Below are 24,873 nucleotides of genomic sequence, written 5' to 3'. Positions count from 1 at the left end.
GGCCAAACACTGGGCGATACCTAAAGTCTTGAAAAACCTCTCACTGGTACTGTCTCAGACAGCTGCTTGCCCTACTACTTTCTAGATATGCCCCTGCTCAAGTGTGGCAGGAATATCCTTCCTTGTGCAAATAAAAAACTAACCAAATGCCTGCTAAACATCCAATATGCAATTTTCAAATCATCAAGCATTTACTCATAACAAAGTCAGTTATTCTTGTATCCATTGTACTGTTACCTGACGCAGATTCCTGGTTACTTTCACATCATGCCAGGCATTGTCATTAAATTTCCCATTCACAGGTTCCACCAGTGCTTCAAAGGCCCCTGAGCCCAAATTAATGACCAAGGAGACAGCTCCATTTTTCAGTGCAAGATTGACATAATCAGCTGATTTTCCTGTGTGAAGCATCAGTCCGTTCCTCTGAAGTGTTTTAAATGACAGAGTTATTTCATCACTGCTACTCTGTATGGGGTTCTGAGATAAATCATAGCAGAAGTATTCTGATCCCTTGAATGTCGCAATATATTCTTCTTTTCCTGGCAAACAAAAGGAGAGAAACAAACAAATAAATTGCTGGCACTTAATTAAAGGCAACTTGCATGAATTATTTTCATAGCTAATTTAACATTATTAGTGTAAGCACTGCATCAAAAAATAATTCATTTAAAACACTTAAAATCCATGAAGGAAAGAGATAAATGAGATTTACCATGAACATAATTTTAACTATTTTCTAACAGAATTTTCATGTACATGATTAAACTCAAAATAAACTGCACCAGCAATTGTATTAATGCTATTTAAGCAATCTGATATGAAATACATCTAAATAGATAACATTCAGGTGAATGTACAGACCAAAGCATTATTCTAGTCAAAACACAGATCTTTCCCTCCACAACTCTCACTAAAATTATGACACATAAAAAAGAATCAATTACCTAGATAATTCCAGTAGCTCTGCCTAAGGTGTTGAATAAACTAAAGCTACAAAGCACTCATTTAGGAACCTACCTTAAGGCTGTGCCAGAGAGCAAGTTAATATGAATCAGTAAATGATTTTTTTTTTTTTTTTCCCTGGGATGTACTTTTGCTAGCTAGCATGTGTCATGCAGGTTATTTTTCTTAGTTTATCCTGACGGTGAAACACAAATAGCTGAGCTTTCAATCTCAGAAAAGCAAGTATAACATATATAGACATTACGATTCCCCTAAAATCTTATATGTGAAAATGTACACTGACCTTACACTAGAGGTGTATGGAATTTAGAGCTATAAAAGGGAAAAATTATCTGTTTAGCTAGTAATAAGTTAATAAAATCTCAATGAAAGCCTGCAGGTTATATACAGTGTAAATATGAAGGTGCGAAAATTTGAGGATGTCAAATTTCATCTTTCTTGGGAATAAACTCAGTCTCCAGGACAGAGCTGCACATATCAGTGTGATACCATCAGAACAAACCCAAAACATATTCATAAATATATAGACAAAAGGAATAACAGTGTGAATTTAAGAGACCAGTGAATGACAGAACATGCAAAAAACAGGTGTGATGACACAGTTTTTTTGAGAAGTCTCTGGGTGTATTTGTCTTTGGTTGTAGCATCTAAACTAACTTTCATCCTGCACATTCAAAATGCTTCTCTTTAGATAACAGGCTAAGTTCAGAGACTAATGCAAAATACTTCAAATAAGTCACCAGGTAATAATTGCATTTTGCTTTAACTTTGCTTTGTAATAAGAACATTAGAAGTTATAAGCCTGTGTTTACTTGAAGTGCTTTCTCTCAGATTTGATGCAGAATTCTTGAATTCTTGGTGGGTTTTTGTTTCATCTTGGGGTGGTTTTTTTTGTGGTTTTTTTTTGTTTGTTTGTTTGGATTTTTGGGGGGTGGTTTTTGTTTGTTTTGGTTTTTGGTGGGTTTTTTTGTTTTTTTTTTTTTTGGGGGGGGGGGGGGGGGTTGGGGGTTTTTTTTTGGTGGCAGCAGCCATTCTAGACTACCATGTAAAAAAACCCAAAATGACTGTTTATCAATCATACTCTCTTTACAGCTCAAAGCATGATTTAGCTGTATTGCAACTGATAGCAACACATCCTGGACCCTGACACATTTCAGGGGAGGAGGTGCTCATGGTGCATTAAGGATTCACAAACAATGAATTTTCTGAGGTTTCAATGCACTCAAAGCAGCAGCCTGCATCTCATCTAATGAATATTTAATAAAAGCATAAAATGCTCAAGAGCAAATTTATTTGCTATGGGTGCTTGCTGCACAGGAATATTAAAGCAGCATAAACACCTACAATGGAGAGATGATAAAACAGATGCAGCAACTGCTGCACAATAGTTAAAATTATGTTCACAGTAAATCTCATTTGTAGTTTTGTCCCAGGTATTTAATGACTGTACCACAAAAAAACTGAAGGACATAAATGAATCAACATGCAAAATATATTTATGTACATACATTATTCACTCTAAACTGCTTCTGTAAAACCAGATCATTCACACAGACACAAAATTGTTTGGAACTTAAATACATGCCAGGCCCTTTTAAAAAAATTTATTCCTAAACAAAGACCTGAACAAGCAAGCAGTTCATCCAAGAAAAGAATGAGTAATTATTCAAGCAATACCCAGGCAGAATTCACTGTTACTTTTTGAACCCTCTTTCATTTCTTTTAGCTTCAATAATACAGTCCATGGTACTCAATATCACCAAATTAATTTTTTTAATAAATTACTTATCAAACTAGCATTCACTTGTTTAAAAACTGAATTTCATTTGAAAACAAAAAACTAAATCTGAGCACACCATTTTACTTCAGAGGAAACATTTTGGTGAAAAAACCTGAACTGTGGATAAAGACACTAATTGCATGCTTTTCCTACCTATCTTTCCTGCTCACTTGACAAACAAAAAATACCTATTATTTGCTATTTTTACACTGTTTCCATGCCATGAATTCAAACATCATCTTCTATGACAATATTCTAGTTTGGCCAAACTGCAAATATTGCATAAATTATTTGAAGCAGGGGAGGGAATACCAATAAAATAGCTCCACATTTCTCCAGTCTTCAGAGTGATTCATTCCTTACAAAAAATTAAACTTCCCTCTTATGATCATTTGGATGAAACCTCAGGCATATTTGCCCTCAATCTGGTTTTGATATTTGGAAAACGATTTGGCACTGCAACTCCAAATCTGCCTTGCTTTGCCCAGCTCTGAAATGGGAAGATAGGAGGTAAAACACCCACAGGGTTGCTACAGGCTAGCAAAGATTCTTAATAACCAAGAAGAAGAAATCAGGTTACAAATCTTTTTGTGCTATGTCACTGAAAACCAGGCTTTTTAGCACATACAGAGCAGAAGGCACATTAGTCAAAATGTTTCAGTGCAGGACAGAAAGGCCACTAAACAATATTGGTAATCAACCCTGTATATATTCAGAATGGACAGTAAAAAAAAAAAAAAAAAAAAAAAAAAAAAAAAAAAAAAAAAAAAAAAAAAAAAAATCTATTATAAACATTCAAATGTTTTACGTAAAACACCCACTCAATTTGTTGTGATATTTTATACCACAATTTTTGTTGATCCTTTAAGCAAATTAAAACAGGCTTAATTAATAACCAGTTGTGTAAACTGCTGGTTGTTTGTTTATTTTTTTTTCAAATTATCACTTAATGACACTTAGAAAAACCATTAAAAATGCATGGCAGTCATTCTAGCCAGTATGAAGTGTTGCACTTCATTTAATGATTAAAATGTAATTACCTGCATAGAAAAGCACAAGATAATACGAACAACATAAAGGAGTATAATGTGTTTTTATTCTGAATTTTGAGCACTGTAAATTGTTGTATATTATGGCAATGAAAATCCAGAATTACAGGAGATGTGCAAATATAGAGTATCACAGTCTGTGTCACAGAAAGGATTCAAACAAGAGAAGTGCTCTATTAAAGCACTTGTTGCTGCACCTGTTTCTTTGCCCTATTGAAGTGAACAACAGTTTTAATATTCAATTCTTTGGAATTCATTTAATCCTTACTCCGATAATGCATATGGAAGCAATACTTCCATTGGCCTTAGCAGATTTTACAGGCCTATGCAAGCACTATGCTTAACTTTACAGCATGTCCACCCATCTCACTGGCAATATTCCATCACAAACTAGGTCTGGCTGTATACATAATAATTTGATCATACCTGATTTAAATAACATACTAGGACTAGATGCTTCGATCTTACTAGGTGGTAACAATAATGGAACCATAGACAAGAGAAATAAAATTGTAGCAAGAGTAAATGAAATTTGTTTATTGATAGCTGCAATGTTCCTTTACATAAAAAGAACACAAAAGTTTATTAACTAAACCCCAACAACTCATGTGACAAACCCATCAAGTATTACGTAGCAAAATCTGGTAGAGTGCTGTCAATTTATCTGTCTGCCAAAACAATTACTGACAAAGAGAAAATAAGCTGACACCACTGATATTCTACTTCTAACAGCCAAGCTACTTCTCTACAATCTTCAAAACATTAAATGTATTCTGAATAAATAAATTATGCCAAACCAGAGTCTAGTATGTTCCCAGATGTACTGTTCAGTGCTCCATTTCACAACAATTTAAAATTCAAGCATTTATCCGCTACACCATCAACTTATAAGGTCTTTCTGAGAAAGTAATGCAGCTTAGGAAAACTACAGTAAAACAGCATGTAGACAAAGCCATTAACAAGAATGACTGACACAATAAAACCAGACAGCCTGAACTGCTACTTCTGAGGCACACTTTGCAGTAATAGCAAACTAATGGCTTGCCATTCCATACAAAGGGAATACTCTCCACATGAGGTGTGCACTATTGAACCAGGAATGGTCTCAGGATGCATCATGTACAAGGTTTCACAGCACACTGGTCTTTTAGGAAGCCAGCCTTTACCCTTCCATTAATACGTCACTCACTGGATCTTAAGCTGAAAAATTACGAAGATTATAAAGGAGTTCTCCAAATGTTATACTGAATTTAACAATTTTTTGTTTCCCAATCACATAATAAAGGATGACCAGATTGCATCTAGAAATAAAACACAGGAACTCAAAGAAGAAACCAAAATAATACTGTCTAAAAAAAAATAAGACTTAAGTATGAAACCAGCAAAAATGATGAAGTTATGATAAAGCCAAAGAAATTCATTCTGAGAGAATGCAAAGGCTCTGCTTTATTACTTAGGGTTGAGTTAATTCTTTTAATTTTAAGAACTGCTGTTGTTATACACTAGCAGTGTTCTGTTCCTATCTCTCGAGAATAACTTTTTTTAACAGAAAAATCTTCCATGCTTCCTTTCATTTTCACAATCTTTCTTTTCCTTTCCAGAAACTATATTCCTCACCCTCAAAAGAAGTCTCCATAGTAGATTCCAAGGAAGAAATTTGGAGAAAAAAAATCAGATTCATGATTCCAAATCCATAGCTGGGAAATATCTACCTGTTGATTTCCTTTTCTTTAATGCTCCCTTCCCTCTCCAGTAAGTACAGATTTCTGTGTCCCTTCCCTTTGTGAGGGAATAATTTCATTATGAGGTAATTATGACTAGCCTAACATGAGAACAAAACCAGAGAAGTTATTTAAGACCATAAGATATTTATTCTGAAGGACTGAGAACTGCTCAAGGGCTTCTTGTTATTGTTTTAAATTATCCTTTTGGGGGAAAAAAAAAAAAAAAAAAAAAAAAAAAAAAAAAAAAGGCAAAAAAGCAGGGACAATCCAAGCCTTTTTCTAGCAGAAAATGTTTCCACTCAAAACACAATGCACCTGTAATCTTGGGCATCACAGTCTGCACTACAACAGAAAAGTAAAACTAGTATCCATCACAGTAAAATGAGGTGCAAAGAAAAATTCTACCTGCTGAGAAAAAATTACCAGCATAACTGATACAAAGTCAGGTATAATATCATGATGCAAAGAAACTTGGGAAAGTTTTCCAGCTCCTGCTTTGTTTCACACACAATCCTTAAATCAGTAGCCAATCACAAGAAGTATGAGCCTCTGACCCCTTCCCACCATTGCAGATTGGAATACAATTATGATAGTTGTTACTCTTGATAAATGACTTGCAGGGAACACTAGATAAGTGATAAATCATTCCATTTTGCTAAACAGCCATTTAAATTCATAACTAAAATGGCTACACCATGCAATTTCCTCACTAATTTTCATGTCCTTTTATTTAATCACACAGAGTATGCACTTCAAAAGCAGATTTGCAAGTGGGGAGGGAGAGGAAAGCAAGCAGAAGTTTTCAGGAATGGTGCCACCTTAGTGCACATTAAATACTAAATAGCTAGAAGGTGAAAAGAAGATAACTTTTTTTCTCATTAGCAGTTGTATCATTAATAAGCAGATTACAATGCCCTCCACTTTATATCACAGTGATGATGCCTCAAAAAATTGCTCAAAACTCCAAAGTGTGAAATAATGATTTTTTAAAAGCATTCTTGTTAAACTAAGAATAAACTGCAAAATGTCAAATACTCCCACATCACTTCTACACTCACAGGAGAAACTACTTTTACTCAACATTACTGTTGTCTTAAAACTAATTTTTGAATTTTGGTAAGAAGTTGGGAAACCCAAGCAGAATTATACCAACAAATAAATACAAGCTTCAGTTTCTGCACCAAGCTAAAAACTGTGCTGGACAACTTTGAAAAGGCCTTTTCCAGGCCACAAGGTTCCCACTGACTTTACAGCTAAACTGCAAAATGTGGATTTCTAGCTTTCAAAGGATCAGAATCACTTTCGGTATCAGATTGCTTACAGAACTGGTAGAAAAACTGATGTTATGATAGGAAAAAATAGGATTTTTAATTTTACTTCCCATAAGTATATAACCTGTGTAAATGCAAGGTTTAGAGCTAATTTATTTTGAGTGACGAAACAGGTAAATTCTTCCTCTGCATCCGGGGCCAGGTCTCTTCTGCTTGTATCTTACAGAAGAGAGCTGCACAAAAAACAAATGTAGTTATTCTGGCAAAAATTGAAAACAAACTCCGTCCTAGATAAAAATGCATTTTCTGTACTGCTTTTTGGATGAAGTAGTAACACCTTACTCCTTGCTGAGCATTTCCCAAAGGAGTTGCAGTAATTTTTCATTGTCCTAAGTAAAAATACGGAATAGGAGAAGAAAGAAAAATTGTTTATACTTTGTTGGTGTTATACTTAAACACACATTTCAAAGGAAAGAACAAGGAAGAAAATAATCCCCAACTAACACATTTTATGTGTAGAAAGAGTTAACAAGTTAAATGATCTGATAAGGAACAGTTTCAAAGCTAATAAGAAACTTCTGAGACATCAGCTGAATACCTCTCTTATGGCACCACACAGCACCAGAGGATTAGTGCAGCATGTCCTGGGGTTTAGATGCAATAAAAAACAACAAGCAATTTTCTAGTCCTAATTAACTCCTGTTAAAAGACACCCGTTGCAGCTATAAGCTTTCCAGAGATGCAGGGGGAATGCCACTGCAATGGTATTATGTACATGATGAGCCACTGCTATAAAACCAGTTTTGCAGTTTTCTCAGGTACTATAGGAATAAGTAGTGTTTGACTCAGTAAAAAGAGATACACCATGGTTTTGAAAAAGTAAAACAAAACACCTTCCAGAGGGGATTGACAAAATTGTCACTTTTTTTTTTTTTTTTTTTTTTTTTTTTTTTTTTTTTTTTTTTCCCTGCCTCTGCCTAAGATTGTGTCATTGAAGGAATGTCTAACATAAAAATATTTGGGTAAAGTCAGTTGGATCTATGTCTTCAAAATTTGTTTGGAAGAAGCTATTTATAACTCTTGGTCTTCCGATAAACATGGGAAAGTTAATATGAAAACAGTTGGTTTATTACATCTTCCAGTCTGTTGAGGATACTCTCATTTAAGAAAAACTTTTCATATTTTCAATTTTTCAATTTTGCTCATACAGAGCAAAAAAATATCTTTCCGAGTTACTGAGCATACGAGGAATATATTCTATGAAAGGATCCTACAGTAACAAAAGGGATCTGAGAAGCTGAACTCTCAGCTGAAGAAATCTGCTGTTCAAAATAATGAGCAGAAATGTGCTAATGGCTTGTTGCTATACTAGAAATATTTAATTTAAACAAGCCATGCCTAATGTATCTTTGAAGAGGCAACCCTGCCTCTTCAAATGAAGTGAAAGGAATTACTATGTCAGCTACAAAGAGTAAAATAACTCTTTTTTATTGATTAATTCTGGATATAGAAGAAGCTCAAAACTTCTCAAAGACAGGCAGACCATTAGTCAAAAATACTCTTTGAGCTTCATTATCTCAATTCATTTTCACGTGGAAAATAATCAGCCAAAACTGTATCTTTTAACAAAAGGCTGCATATAAGAAGTAGTATCAGGATAAATATGCCGTCTTGTGATACATTTGAGATTTCTATTGGCACCCCAGAATTACTTTCAGCCACCATCAGTACCTAGGTCAGGTGTTCAAATAAGCTACAGGATCAGAAATGTTATCATTAAAAACTAAAGTAAGAGTTATAAGAAATTCAATATAATTTTTTTGGAAACAGTTTTTTTCTTCCAAAAAAACGATAAAGGTAGAAGAATTTTCATTTAGAGCAATTTAAATTGGTGAGAATAATTGTTATTGAACTCTAATATCTAATAAACGTCGTTAAAAATTCAGATAACCTTCCTCCAAATGTTAAATTGATTAATGAACACTACAATGACTAATGATATTTTACCTTTATGAATGTAATTTATGGACAAAGCACTCAGGACAACAGAAACATTTAATTGATGACTACAGCACAGATCTTTAGTGGATTGGGTCAGGAACAGACAACATTCTGCTCTGGAAAAAAGAAACAACTATGTGTCCACAGTTAAATAAATAAATGTGTATTTTAAAATGAAGGCAAATTGAAAAAAAATATTAACTATTTGTATAACAGGGATTATGGTCAAGGTCGGGGCAATAAAAGCAGCTGACCTGTCTGTATTTTACAGAGAAATACCCGCAGGTATTTACACAGAACTGCAACAACCTGCATATGTATGGGGAGAAATATTCTAGGGCAAATCCAGAACCAGGAAATGATTATTTAAAAATTCAGATGAAAGACTCAAAAGGACTCTCCAATACATAGAAACCTTGATGATTATGATAGTGCTGCTACCATCTCTGGAGACTGAGACAAATCTTCCTAGAAATGTTTTGACCTATTACTTTCAGGTTTTTTTTTTTCCTGTTGTTTCAATGCTGCCCTCCACTCTCTTCTTCCCTGCATCTTAGTTTGTCTCCTTCAGAGACCTTTCTTATTGCACTGCAATTCCTGCTGGAAGGCAAAGGTTGGCTAAGCCGTATGCTGATCAGTGTTCTCACAAATCAGCAGTCACTGGAAATCCCCAATCACATCTGAGGACCAGAATAAGACCTAATGATAATAAAAACCCCCTCACACCTCTATTTGTATTTTGTATGCAGCAGTCGGATAAAAGAAAATATAAAAGTAGGGTTTTAAGGCTAGGGAAAAAGGAAAATTGAATTCAAACTAATTTAACACATTTTATTCTGGAAAAGACAATAAAGCTTCATGAAATCTACAGAAGTGTGACATGATATTCTATACCGATGTATTGTAGCTATTTTTTGCTTTTCTGGCACCGTTTGTTCTTAAATTAACACTCGCTTTCCAAGACAGTAAAGAAAATTGCAAAACTCCATTTTTTTGTAATGGCTTGACATTGTTTTTCATACTCCTTCTTCTTCCTACCCCCAATCACAATTTAGGTCATAGTATTTCAGAACATGGGAGATACTGAAGAAAGAGAACTGTCCATGTAAGCAAGAGCTTATGACCAAATATAACACCAGGGTTTTTGTGTAAATAACAACCGGAGATATTCAGATGATAATTTCACATGTGGCAGTCTCAAAATCTGATTTATCTGACTGTAAATAGAATACATAAGGGTTTTTTGCTAATAATCACTGATAGCTATCAATGCAATTTACATCAAGTTTAAAAGGACTAGTAGCAGATACATAACAAAGAGTTTTAAGAAAAAAGTGTTGCTGAATTAAGTCGTTGCTGAATTAAGTCGTTGCCACTACAAAGCCACTTCATGAAACAAGCCTGCTTACAGACTTTCCAAGTCTATAGCATGGAAAAGCTTCTTAAACACATATCAAGACAACAATGAAATATTAAAGCTCTGAAACCCATTCCCTCACACCTTTTTCCATGATTCTCTAACACTTGCACCCATAAATAAAGGAGAATACAATTCAAAGAAATTTGATGGCTACCTTAACGTGTTTCAAGTAGCAACTGTTAGTTTATAAACAAGATAATTCTTGCTATCACTTCACAGAATCACAGGATAGGTCAAGCTGGAAAGGACTGAAGTGGGGCATTTGGTCTGGTCTCCCTGCACAAGCAGGGTCATCCCAGGGCACACAGCACAAGCTTGTGTCCACATGGTTCTGGAATCTCCCCAGCAAGGGAGATTCCACTCTTTCTCTAAGCAACCCATCCCAGCTTACAGGTAACAGCACAGCAAAGTTCTTCCTCATGTTCAGGCAGAACTTCTTGTGCACCAGATCCTGCCCATTGCCTCTTGTCCTATTGAGTGGAGCCTGGTCCATCCTCTGACATCATCCCTCAGAGACACTGATGAGGTCCCCTCTCAGTCCTTTCTTCTGGAGGCTGAACAGCCCCAGCTCCCTCAGCCTTTCCCCATAAGAGAGGTTCTCCAGTCCCTACATCATCTTTGTAGCCCTCCGCTGGACCTGCTCCAGCAGGTCCATGTCTCTCTTATCCTGAGGAGCCCAGAACTGGACGCAGCACCCCAGATGCGCCTCACCAGGCCTCAGCAGAGAGGCGGGATCACTTCCCTTGACTTGTTGGCACTGCTCTTCCTAATGCAGCCTGGACATCACTGGCCTCCTTTGCCACAAGGACATACCACTGGCTCAGGGATAGCTTGTTGTTCACCAGGACCCCCAAGTCCTTCTCCACAGCACTTCTTATTTTTTTCAATAAATTCCAGTGCTTGGCAACATTCGCTCTTAAAGAGAGTTTAATAGCGTCCTAATATAGTTCCAGTAAGCTATGACAAAATAAGGCTTTCAAGATCTACTCTTGATACCAATTTTTCTTTTAAATTAGACTTTACAAAATTGATAAGAAGGTTTCTTGGCCTGACCACAGCTTTAAAACTATATGTGCACTGATTTATTTTCAACTATGAATATATAAAAAGAGCTATATCTAGATTTATATTTAAAGGACTATTTTAGGCATGTATTTTAAAAATATAGAAGATTTCTGACTCTCTCCAAGTCTTATCAAATCTGTGAAAATCCAAGAAAACTTCTGCAAGCAGCAAAATAATCAGTATTATGTATGCGTCACATTTAGTTTTTCAAGGTTGACTAGCCCCTTCTCGGTTAATTCAGTATTACCTCCTTATTTTTTCAGAAGTCATAAGTCTTTGAAACTGCTTGATAAGGAGGCCTCCCTACTGAGATTACCAAAAGTCTTTTTATAGAAGCCTGCAGGAACACTGTAAAAGCAAAAGAAGATTAGCAGAATATAAAAATAATTGGACTCTAGTACTGTATTGATATTTTAGAGGAATTTGCTGTCATGACTGGGCCAAGATCTCTGCCGGTAAATTCCACTGAACACAGCACATTTGCACTGCTGGTACTTTATCCTGCTCTTTATGCAATAAATATGTCTAAGAAAATGAGATACTTAGAGTGTCATAGATAATGTGACATATTTGCATCATTGCATGGATCTAACATAAAACTTAACATCTCATTTCTCAGGTAATGGAAAGAGTAGAAAAAAGATGGAGATAGAAGGAGTGACACTGTCAGATATACCACCTCATTTTACAAACATTAGATATTAAGAAGTAATTTCATCTCTCCAGGAACTTGTCTAAAATAACTGCTTAAAATATTTCAATATTTATTATTACTGCATAGGGGCTTAGCATTATTTACACCCTTCTGCCCTACAGATACAAAATAGAAACAAGACCATAATCATCCAAAAAACACTTACAGAAAAAACACAACTGAAAAAATAATTTAACATATCTTACAAAGAATAATCAAAAGAGAAAAGCTGTGACACACTACTGACAAGCATATTAAATAAATTTCAGGTTTGGGTACTCTTTCAAGAATCTAATCTGTATGCAGAGTGTGAGGTTCTCATGTCGAAGCACTAAGACTGTGTTCACTACTGTTGCTGGTGCTGCACTAAGCCACAGACTGGAGAGGGCAGGGAAAAAAGCAATGGAGCCTGTATCCTTCACCAAATGTTTTGGCAACTGACATCTCTTTTCCACAAATTCTTATCTCCTAACCAATGTGGAAAAAAAGCTACACTGAAGCCTGTGTTAACAACAGCAGGAACCACAGGCGAGTTACTCCTGCATAGCTTGAGAATGACTACTGGTCCCCACACTAAACCACACAGCAATCAAGAGCAAGGACTACAACCAGAATGACTATTCACACAGAAATACTGCAGAAATCCCTCTACAGTATAAAGTAAAAGTTGGCTTCAGATCATAATTTGAACACAGCAGCCTCCATTTTTTCTCTCCTACCTGTGCCTCATAGGTCTCCTGTAATTACCCATCAGCTGTTTAGATGCACAGCCCCAGAGGCAGGTTAGGTTTTACATTTATTACATTAGGAAAATGCCATCATTTGGTAGCCAGAGTGACAGGCTCAATATACAGAAAATGCTTACACTCTGAGTTACACAGGCTATTAAATTCAGCCTTCTTCTACAGCCCTACTGGTTTTTTTATTGCTGAATATAGTTTTGTTTTTCTAAAGCCCCTCATCATTTTATAGCACCCTGAGAAAATAAGTAAAGCCCTTTATGCACAATACACAAGACATTCAATTCTGAATACATGCATTACATTTCCAAAGCTATTTGATTACTACTCTGAGTACTTTCAAATTAATTAAAATTGAAGAGTTCTTGACAAAACACACTAGCATTCATCACAGAACCACCAGGTCAGTTATTATGTTCAAAAAATTATCTAAACCTTTCTGAATTTTCAGGAAAGGGAATTACTTCATCTGTCAAGAAATCATGCTCTAATCATTATCTCTGTTTCTCCCCAAAGCTCTTATACCTTACAGATTTCCTAAGGGTTTGGATTCAAACCTAATGGGAAGCTGTGTTTAAAGTATTTTAGAATCCTACCCATCAGTTCCATTGTTGAGGTAACATTATATCACGATACTCAAATGAAATGGTACAGATGTAAATGGTTTAAAATTAAAGGTGTGTGTATCATTAAGAAATCTGCTTAATTTTCATTAAATTAGAAATTTGCAGACTAGCAGTCCATTCTTTCTTAATTCACTTCTACCTGAGTTCATGTTCATTGGGTTCCTAAACCAAAGTTTAGAGGCAAAACACAATTTAACTGGAGGATTATTTGATTATTTTATTATTCAAGGATTATTTGTTTGTATAGTCTGGGGCTACAGAGACAATATGCACACTGAAGTATTTCCATCTCATAAGCAAAAGCAGGCAACATTCATCAGTCTGTTAACCATGAAATTAGGAATGTCTGATGTATTCAAGGGCAGCTCCCGCAGCTCTTGTTTTTCCTGCTACCTCCCTCACAGTTATTTCCCCACTCCCCCAATACTGAGTTAATAAGCAACTTTCCTTGCTGCCATACAAGAAACAGACTAATTTAAGCAGCTTCATGCTCCCCATTTTTATTTTCTATCCTCATCTTCCACAGTTTTGGGGCTTTTGCACAAGCACAAAAAAGGCTGAACAGCAGCCTGCCCTGGCTGCTCAAAACACAGTAACAGACAGAACTTTTCTTCACCCATCCTGTTGTGGGTCATTTGTCAAGTGGATGCCAAGCACAGGAAATCAGCCATTAAATGACCCAATCCATTTACCCCTGTATTAGCAAAGAAATGTTTCAGAATAAAAGGAAACGGCAGCTAGAGATTCTGTTAAAACTCAGAAATTTACCATGGATTTTCCAGTTGGTTTCAAAACGAGCTGCATCTTGACCCATTTCTGGTGGTGCAATCATCAGCATCCAGATATTTCTCACTGGCTAGTGGGTAGAGCCAGGACAAGATAACTTTTAATATTCCTTGACTTCTCTCAGGACTCATAAAATTACATTAAATCTTCTTCACAATATCATCAATTTTTCAAACCTAAAATTATGTTTGGAAAAGCACATTTTCATTCTCTTTACACTCTACTAATTTTGTAGAGTAGCTTTCAGAGGATCTACTACATCCTGTGCTTACTCACTCCAGCCCAGCACTTGTTTTTTTCCTATAGGCACATCTGACCACAGACAATGATCTATGAACCAAACCAAACCAACCCCAAATCCTCAAGTGGGCAGATACAGAATAATTCTGTTTTGGCTGCTATACACCCACAGCTTTCTCTCATTAATTGAGCTCTAACTTGAGTAATGACCCAATTTTTGCTGTGTCTTTTATTGTCAGAACAAAACCAATTATGAACAGCTCCCAACAAAGTTAAATCTTTTTCACATTTTTCTTAAAACACCCTGCTCATTTGTGATACACTTAAATTTAATTCAGTCTCTGTAGACCTCCCAATGCCTTGAATGTACACAGATGAATGCAGAAAGATTAAACATTTTCTTACTGTGACCTACAACAATGTGCTGAAACTTTAATTATTATGTTAATTCAGGCATTGGGCCCAGTGGATTTATTATATCCTAGAAGCTAATGAAATCTATTCTGAAGTGAGATGTAGGTATTAGCTACATCTAAGTATTTTGTGTACAAATATTTAGGCTGTGTAGGCTACGCACTAAAGCTAATTTTAAAACCTAATCCTAATTTTGGGCCTTTTTTCTCAAGTAGATATCTAGTTCCTCAGAAAGAATCTGAAAGTGTGACTCCTTGTAGCAACAAAACCTCGTGTCTCAGCCAAACATTATCATTCCCAAATTCAAGGCTTTTGAAGCAAGACTGCCATTTATTAGATTAAAAAAAACCCAAACAAACTATACTTCTCTACCATCAAAGGATAATATTGGGGGAAAAAAAAAAAAAAATCAACAAGTCTTTTTTTTCCACTTCAGGATAGGATGAGGTACACCCCACACTGTATTTGAACAATAATATCCAATCCCAAAATACAGATGGCTTATATATATGACAATATCAATCACTGAAAATTAAGATTTGACCTTTTCCTTAATAGAAAATGCAGGTGTTTCTGATCAGCTATCCCTCACAGCAAATATAGTTTTGTATCATTCACCAAGGAAAAATGCCTATTAGTTTCTTTTTTTTAATTATCCCCTGTCTCAGCCAATGTTTTTCTTATTTTCCATTGGCAAAATGATTGACAAAAATGAAACTCATACTTTAAATAGTTTTGAAGATTAAAAAAATGGAGAAACTTGATGAGGTGAACTTGGCAGATGCTGGTAAAATCACTGGAACTTTGCTGACTACACAAACGTTTTTCAAGCAATGGAGCTGGAGGTAGATCATATAGTCTTATTTTTCCTTGGTTTGCTAAATCAGAGTATTTTCTATTATAGTACCACAAAAGCACCTGTGATGCAATTAGAAGCAATCTGGCTTTCATCAAGAGAATATTAAAAAAAGGTTTAATATAATAAAGGCAAGCAGGAATTAATTAAAGCTTTCAGGCTTTATACTACCAAGGAAGGGATTTTATCCCATGCTCATTTTTGATTATACATTTTAATTGCTTACGAACATATTGATAATCATAACAAAGATAGTTCCAAATTACCAGAAATAAATCTATTTGTTCCAAATAGTAATAAAAAAAGCTACAAAGGAATCCTTCTATCAATATTTTCTCAAGTTGATGTAAATAAAGGTGCTTGATACTAATGACCACGAATAACTCAAGTATATCTTTGAAATATTTTTAAGCAATGTGCCCATAAGAACATTAGTTTCCTGTATTATATTAAACATTCTCCCACCAGAAGACCCCACATTCAAGGTATTCTTACACTTTTATACTCTACTCAAGTCTTACACTTATATTCTTCACATGAAAATAAGAGGCTTAATAAAGCACAGCTCTAATACAAACACCATTATGGTTTTTGTTGGTGTGTTTTTTTTTTTGTCTTTAAATTCTCCAAGATCTGAACTGGATCACACTGCAAAGATAACATTTGAACTTTAATCAATTATATGAATGCAATCTAATTCCCATTTGCATACAAATATATATAAATATATATATATGAAATTCCTAAATTTTCATTTAATTAGTTGCTTCCTCTCCTTTTCAGTAATTTTATAGGTACTTAAACAAAAAAAAAAAAACCCAAACCCCCCCCAAAACAACAAAAACAATGTATTCTAAAAAAGATTTTCTAAAATATACGAGCACATCTGCTAAACTATGTCCACTTATCCTTCTCACTCAAAACCACACACTTTTTTCTTGCTAAAAAAGAAAATTTTTTTCCACAGCTAAAGAAAACTCAAAGTTACCATGGTAACAGAACAAAAAGTCACTAAGGACTTGCTGCTAAAGGCCTTTATGGTATATAAAAAATACATTCAGTTAGAGATATTGGAAAATCTTTTAGGGTTATTTTAAATACACAGAACTCATAAACTCAATGTTGATTATTATGAACAAATGTTAGAAGTATACATCTGTGTTATTTTTGTAGTAAGGTGCACTACTGAGAGGCTTGTTAATTAAAGGTCAACTACTCTAAGCTGCATAAGAGAACACTGGAAAATGTGTTCTTGCACAAACCTTGTCGTACTAAATTTTCTCAGCTAAGTATTGTGTTGTCAGAAAAAAAGATAATTTAAGCAAAGTATTCATTATACCTCAAATGAAGCAACTCATTTCTTGCCTGAGTCTGACAACTTTAATACAGCAAGTTAGCAAAAAACTAGCTAAGCCATGAGGTGTGTGTGAAAATACAGCCCTTCTTTTACATTGTTGAACACACCGCTATATATAAATACACACAAAAAAGCCCCACATATTTCTAATTTTATCTTGTAAGGTTTGCTAGAGTATTTGTACATTTCTATATTAGCTATAATTAACTTAATTAATTGGATAATATTATACTCACAGTTCTCAAGAGTCAGACCCCAAACTTCCACTGGCATTCCTAAGGATAGGGAGATGGGAATTCCATCCTTTGCACAGGATTGTGTATTTCAGCATAACTGGTATTCTAATGAACTGAGTTCTTAACCATTCCTCATTGCTGAAAAATTGTGTTATTCTACTCTGTTCAGGGCAGTTGTTGAGCAATTGAGTGCCTTGAAAGGAAGACAGGCTGAAATTTGGTTAGGCACTTAAACTTACTCTGAGATTTACCCAGACCATTAACCAGCAAAGAAGGCATGAACAACTTCATTCTGCCCTTCACTACACATGCTTTTATTCCTGTGTATTTCTAGTAGTTGTATAAATAGTTCTTACTCATTTTCTGAGGTCTTGCTACAGGATGCCAAAGCATGAAAAGTCATTCAAGAAATTTCAATTATAAACAAGTAATTGGCTGAGATAACAAAATCCCACACTTGTATGCTTGCCACTGATTTCTTTAAAAGAGTAAAATAATAACAAGCCTTTACTCTACATCCTATCAGTCATCCCACTCCACATACAGGCCTCGCAAATTCACACCTTGTGTTAGGGTGGACCCTAGAGCACTTCACTAATTAATTTAGGGCCTTATTTTAAGAGACATCTAGTATGTTGTCATAAGCCCTTCATTGAAGTTGTGTAGAGATGAAAGAATGTTTGGGTCAGCCTACACTTTTTTAAAATCCATGGTATTTTTGGTCCTAGTTTCAAGATTTTTCAGACTTATCCAGCAGTAGCACCCAGTGCTTGCAGTATATAGTGGCACACAAGCACGCCACCTTACCTAAGCAAAAACTTGAATTCTGCAGTTACTCACCCTGTAGCATGCTTTAAGTGTGTGCACATCAATGTAGAATTTAATTCAGAATTTTAGTGTGGATTTATCTTCCTGCTGAGCAGAAAGATGCAAAATACCAATTTCAAGGGCATTCCAGTCATATAAGAGTTGCAGCAAAACTTTGCACATACAAAGGCTTATATTTTGAAGATTCAAGGTCGAAGATTTATCCTCTCTACTCTCTAGAATAATATTTTTCTTACGTTCAGGAACCATGTTAATTTAACTAGTATACAATGATGAAGCCAGCTGTTCCGGGCTGCATCAAAAAAGGTGCAGCCAGCGGGTTGAGCAAGGTGTTTCTGCCCCTCTACTCTGCCCTTGTGAGCAGATCACTCCACCTGGAGTGATCCAGCCAGCTCTGGGTCCTCAGCACAAGGACCCACTGGATGCCTCTTGAGGGGGTCCAGAGGAGAGCCAGAAAGATGCAGATGGCTGGATTACCTCTACTGTGAAAGCAGTAATAAAGCAGTGAGAGAAATGGGGTTGTTCTGTCTGGAGAAGACATCAGGAAGACCTTACAGGACCTTTGAGTACCTAAAGAGAGCTTATTAAAAATTAAAAAGAGGAACAGTGACTTTTTACACAACCAGATAGTGATAGAACAAGGGAGCATGTGTTTAAGCTACAGAGATATTTAGATTAGATGTTAAGAAGAATTTTTTGCTTGGTGAGACACTGGTACAAGTTGTCCAGACAAGTTGTGGATGCCCCGTCCCTGGAAGTGTTCTGGGTCAGCCTGGATGAAGCTTTGAGCAACCTGGTCTAGTGGATAGCATCCCAGCCCATAACAGAGGGCTTGGAACTAGATAATTTTGAGGTCCCTTCCAACCCAAACCATTCTATGATTCTAGGTTTTGGTAATTTATCAATCCTGAAATAGTTAACCCCTGGGGATTTTAGTATTTCTTTTTACACTACACCTAGTTAGTATCAGAGCAGATGGGAACATGCTGAGGGGGGCAATTTATGTGCCACAGCACATCTTGTGGTTCTATTTATTTAATAATCCATACTTGGCACCCATCTGGACCACTTGGAACTCCATGTTAGAGCCCATTTCCTCAGTTTTATTTCCTCCTCGTATTTTGTGAGAGAGGAGAAGAGAGGGCACACCTAGTTCTCACCCAGCATGGAGTTAAAATAGGACTGAATCAGCCATCTAGACCCAGTCACTGACAAATATTTCCAGTTCTCAACATTTAGACATCAACTTCAGAGCTTATTTGTAAAATATTAGTCAAATGAAAACAATATTTTCTAATATTTTCTACTGTCTTCTCCCGAAAAGATCAAGAGAGATCCTACATGTAGTAAATGCACTAAAATTAAGAACTGAATTCAAACCCTGTAATTTATTCTTGGCACTTTACATTTCACTTAGATTTGAAAATGACAAGCTGTTGGTCCAATTTTTGTCAACATGTTTTTAATTAGTTCTGAATTTATGACAATTAAAGCTCACTGTTGCTTTTAAAATGAAGTTACTGAATTTGTCTTAATTTGTTTTCATTGCTCAGCAATGTCTGCATTTTAATTCAACATGGAAATATTCCATCCTCTCTGCTTTCTGTAGGGAAGGCGCTACTGTCAATGTTATAGTCTTTTTTTCCCCCTGAAAATTATTGACTAGAAAATAAACTGAAAACACTGAAACATCTTTTGGGAATGCTGGCCATGTTCCACATTTGACTGGCTCCATCTGTATCTCAGCTGACTCAAAGAACGCAATAAATTCCAAATCTTTTTTGTGGGGGAGAAAAAAAAAAAAAGAGTAAAATTAAATATTTCACCATAACACTGATTCTGTATTTCTTCTGTCTGCAGCTGTAGATTTCTTTTTAGGCAAATAATGTTTATTATTCATTATCTAGGGCCATATACATCACAAAAAATGTACTTTGTAAAATATGTACTTTGCTTAAAAGCTGAGACACTACACAAAAATTAATTGCCGCTTAAACATTTTTGGGGACAAAGAAAAAGAGGGTTGAAGTATGACTGGCATTCTAATGAAGAAATAATTCTGGCAAGTTCTTAGAGCCTTAATAATAAATGACAAATTTCTATATAGTAGAAGAGCGAGGTTTAATCTCATATGCCTCAACCTCATTTCTCCTCCCTTGCTTTCATTTTTCATCAGGAAAGTAATGTTCTCTTCACAGGTCCTCTGTGAATTCATATTTTTTACGCACTATTTCTTTCGTGAATGGCTGTAGACTGATCTATACTTATATGAGTATCTGCAGACTACATGTGTTGATCAGAAATTGCAGCAGAATCTTCCAAAAGAGCATTTAAAAAAAATCTGAAGTAACAGATACTGAAACTATTAACCAAGAATGATGGATGTTTAATAACAGACGTAGAGTATGACAACCTGTTTTCTTCTTCAGCTAACATGAGTTTACTGAAAAAAATTATGTATCAAGACCATTTATTTTGTAAGAATTCCAAAGTCAGTTTGGTTGTTGAGGATTTAGTCCCCTTTTATGTTATTATATTTTCTCTTTTAAGGTAGCTTTTGTATACCATAACAGTAAACCAAGAATTAAACAACACTCTTACAAGATCTTATAATTAGAAAAAGTAAAATTTTTATTATAGTCCATCACATTTCTAGTTTAACAATTCAAGTCAAAAAAAAGAAAAAATCCTCACTCTAATATCCAATTCAAATTACTAAATAATAGAGAAAGCTGAATGAATTCCCCAGAGACCCAACTGTATCTCCATACCTAAAAAAAACATTACCATAAGTGAATACCTAAGAAATTATGGGAGAAAAAATGAAAACATCTATAAATTTAACATCTGATACTTTTCAGAGTGAAAGTTCAAGTTAATTTTTTTTTTTTTTTTTTCTCAAGTAGATTCAATGCCATCACTCCTTGTCTGTTTTATGCTAGTAAAATGTTAACCCTCTTTTTCAGTTGCTGTGTGCACTCTACTTGCAAGGTTTAACAACCTTTGCAACGAACAAACCTGTTAAATTCTTATAACTGCATACAGATGTGGCCCAGCTCAGGAGTAAAGATCCATCTGGTTGCCAGAGACACCAAAAGTTCCAACAAACAGCAAGCATTCTTCATCAAAACTATACTCACTTAACATCTGTCTTGTAACTGCAGTCCCTAAGAAATACTCATACACTCCCTCCACCCCTAAAATCCTTCTAAACAGAAAACAAACCCACATGTGTTAAAACCACATCCACCAATCCTTTCCTGCTAGGGATCTCATATTTCATCACTCACATATTTCAACTCTACCAGAGCCTTTTTAATTGACTTTCAGGGGTGGTCCTGCCTAATAGCTGGGCTCCATGATCCTTGTGGGTCCCTTCCAACTCAGCACAATCTGTGATTTGGTGACTTGTAATTAAATCCCAACAATAAAAGGCGATAACATCACTTTTCTTTAAATTTCTGCTTTTGTGCCTGTATACAGGAACATAATAGCTCTTGATCCCTTATCAAAGAAGACTGTAAAGTCAAGAATGCACTTGCCCAGGCACACATCCATATGGGAAAGCCTCCATCCCAAGAGCTTTACTGCTTTTTGTTCATGCCTGTCCTGTAATTGGCGCAGTCAAGTCAGAGTAATGTGACGGAATTCTGTTGCTCTCTTCAATGCCTCTTATCAGAGCCAGACTTTGTAATGTGTTTGAAATGTGGATTACTTGTTCAGAGAAGGAGGCCAAGTGGAAGCTGAATAACCCTGACCTTTCTGAGCTTGGAAAATTAAAACAGTACCAAAAAAAAAAAAAAAAAAAAAAAAAAAAAAAAGATTCATGGCTGCAATGAGATCTTTTCATCCTCTTCAGCTGCACATTCAGCAGTCAGAGTATGGTCTAATTAGAAAAAAGAAATAAATCAGAAAACTGTTAAACAATTGTTTTGCTCAAAATATATTGAGAAAGCTGAAAGAGTTCAAACGCAGTCCTACCACAACTGATACAAGAAACAGTGAGGAGGAAATGCCTCTACATTTAATCTGTTTCTATGGTTTTCAGCTACAGACAATATTTCTTCCACCGACTGACTCCTCGCTGAACCACAAGTTTGCTTTCATAAGTTTAATGAATGTAATCTATGGACTGTACATCCATTTTCCTGTTGAAAAGGCATAACAATTAACAAACACTTGGAAAACCTTTGTTATTGTTGCTGTTGTAAATATCAAACACACCTTAAAAATGCAGCCATTTGCTCAGAGCTGAAATCTCTTGTGGTATGAACCTGTGATTGAGACTAACCTGCCCCCTAAACAGCCTGAAAGACCCCATTTACTTTTTCATTACTGACCCTCCTCTCAAGGAGAGTCTTTTGCATAATCATTATCTTGACATTCTTTTCAGATAAATCTTCTTTACAGTGATGCATAGGCACAATAAAATCAATACTTTCTAAAAGGACAGCAAACGGTAATAAGTTTTGACGTGTCATTTACAAGATTTGCCAAAACTTATTTTACCAACTTTGTTGTCATCAAGAGATGCTCAAGGCATTTCAAGCAACCTTCCTGTAAAACCAGACCTAAAGTTGACCATGGTTATGCAGGGCACTGAGACCACAGCTTCATATCCCATTTATTCATTTTCTTCTATCATACTTATGATAGCAAAAATGTCTCTACCTCAAAGAGGCTGATATTTGTCCTTTTGCATAGCAGAAAAGGGGCTCGTTAAGTAATGAATGAATTCATTAACCCTATTAATAGGATTTCTGGGGACTCCAACAGTACAAACAATAACAGCATTGATGGCATAAAGCACATGATTTCATAATACCCCAAGAGAAGTATAAAACATCTTATTCTCCATGTGGCTAAACCCAGCAGGCTCTTCACTCCCATTCAGTATCCTTGCACCTCTTGACTTCACTTTCCTAATTGAGACATGCTGTAAGGGTACTTCATTCTGTCTTCTTCCCACTTTCCTCCAGCCTGTTACCTTATCTCACAAAGGCACTGCAGCCTTGCAATAGTGCCACAAGAGCTGATTAAGCCTGTAACAAGCAAATTTGTTTGAGGATTTACCCTCCAAAAACAACCATAAGCCCAAGGCTTTTTTTTTTTTTTTTTTTCCTTTTTACTCATCTGTAAGTCATCTATCTGGATTTAATTGGTTTGCAGTCACAACAAAGATCATGTTGCATGCATTTATCACAAGACAGTGATTTTTTGAGGGGCCATGACACAGGATGTTATGATACCAGTTAGAACAGAATAGTTAGCTCTATTAAGCACCAGTGCCTATTCAGAGCAACAACAATGCAAGCACAAAATTTGAGGGCAGAATTAGTCATCATTCTGAAAATCAGGCTTCTCAGCTTATATCAAAATCAGACTTTAGCTTTAGTCTGGAACTGTTAGTGTTTCATACCAGTTTTACTCTGTATTAAACCAGAGGTAAAACGTTCCAAAAAGCCCCCAAAAACCAAAAAAACCCACACCAGGACTAACAAGCCTGACACATTATTGTCCTGGTTACTAGGTTATAACACTGTTGTATTGCTGTGGTCTGGCAGGGGCTGTCACTTTCACTTGCAGCTGTTCCCAGTTACTGTGGTCTGATGAGACATGGTGCAAGATCACATGTCACAACTCGAATTGAAACACTAATGCAGTGATTTGCTTAATACAGAAACAGCTTCATAAGGAAATTTGCATGTACAAGGCCATTTTCTTGAAGGACTGGGAGGAGGAGATCATACATATGCCTGATGTTGACAGGTTTGTCTTAAACTGCGTAATACTGAGGTGGTTTGAACTCCCTGCACCATGCTCTCTCATTTGGCCAATGGCTGCAATACATACAAGTCAGTTTTTGCATTTGCTTTTTTGTGTTTGAATTTAGAACACATGCTTACATCAATTAAGAAAGAAAACCCGAAACAACACTTTAAAGCTCTAGTACAGTTATTACAAATCACTAAATGAAGGATTTCTACATATCTTTTTTGAGATAAGAAAATAACCCTTTCTTTAGATCTTTAGATCTAAAGATTTCTTTAGAATCTTTACAAAGGTAAATATAATTGCAGTCTTTCATAGTATGAAAATCTTCCCTTCTTCTAGAATCTCATAAAAGTGTGGGTAATTCAGCTGACCAGTACCCTGCAGGTCACACTTTAGTTTAATTTCATAGCATCATGTTTTTGGCCTGTATCTGTCACATGCAGTAGCAATCTCACTTTGCAGCTGTTACAAGGCATAGAGTTCTGATAAAACACAAGTCCACATTTCTACCCCAAACTAAAGAACTATCTAGTTGTATTCTATTTAGATGCAATTCTCTACTTTTGAAAAAATTACTTACATTTCACTAGCAGAAACATCAGCTCTAAACCTCACTTCACTGAAGACTGCCTTCTCTACTACCTAAATGAAACAAGACATCAGGGACAAAGAATTCAAAATAAGATCTTCTATCTCGGATTTCAAAGTTACACCATAAGCAAGAACATGTATTTCCAAAAAGTAATCCAAATACTGATTTGGTCACAGACACTAAGTCATATATGACTGTATTTTTCAAGGAACTGTCAGCAGCACTGCCATGGGAGAGCAACAATGTAGTAGATGGCAAAAGAGTAACTTACTAAAAATATTTTAATGAATAGTTGGGACATTTTTCAGGTCATCATCTTGGCCCAAGGCTTCTGTTAGTGTGCCCATTTAATGTCAGCAGAATCAGGCCTAACTTTACACTGGAAACTGGAAAGTTTTAGGTACATGCATCTTATCTAAAAGGCATCCAGAAATTGTAAGAGATTTTACCTTAAGT

General features: G+C 35.7%; 1 protein-coding gene across 1 annotated transcript in view; it reads right to left on the bottom strand.

Moving 5' to 3' along the window:
- NRXN1 (neurexin 1) overlaps positions 1-24,873 on the bottom strand; it is a 698,461-nt gene that overhangs the window by 476,078 nt on the left and 197,510 nt on the right. The window contains 1 exon segment of the mRNA XM_058420099.1: positions 238-539. Within this exon segment, the coding sequence (XP_058276082.1) occupies positions 238-539 (302 nt within the window).

This window comes from Hirundo rustica, chromosome 3, assembly GCF_015227805.2.
Source record: "Hirundo rustica isolate bHirRus1 chromosome 3, bHirRus1.pri.v3, whole genome shotgun sequence".
Taxonomy (NCBI): domain Eukaryota; kingdom Metazoa; phylum Chordata; class Aves; order Passeriformes; family Hirundinidae; genus Hirundo; species Hirundo rustica.
Note: the sequence above shows the minus strand (reverse complement) of the source record. Positions and strands in the feature narration are given on the sequence as shown.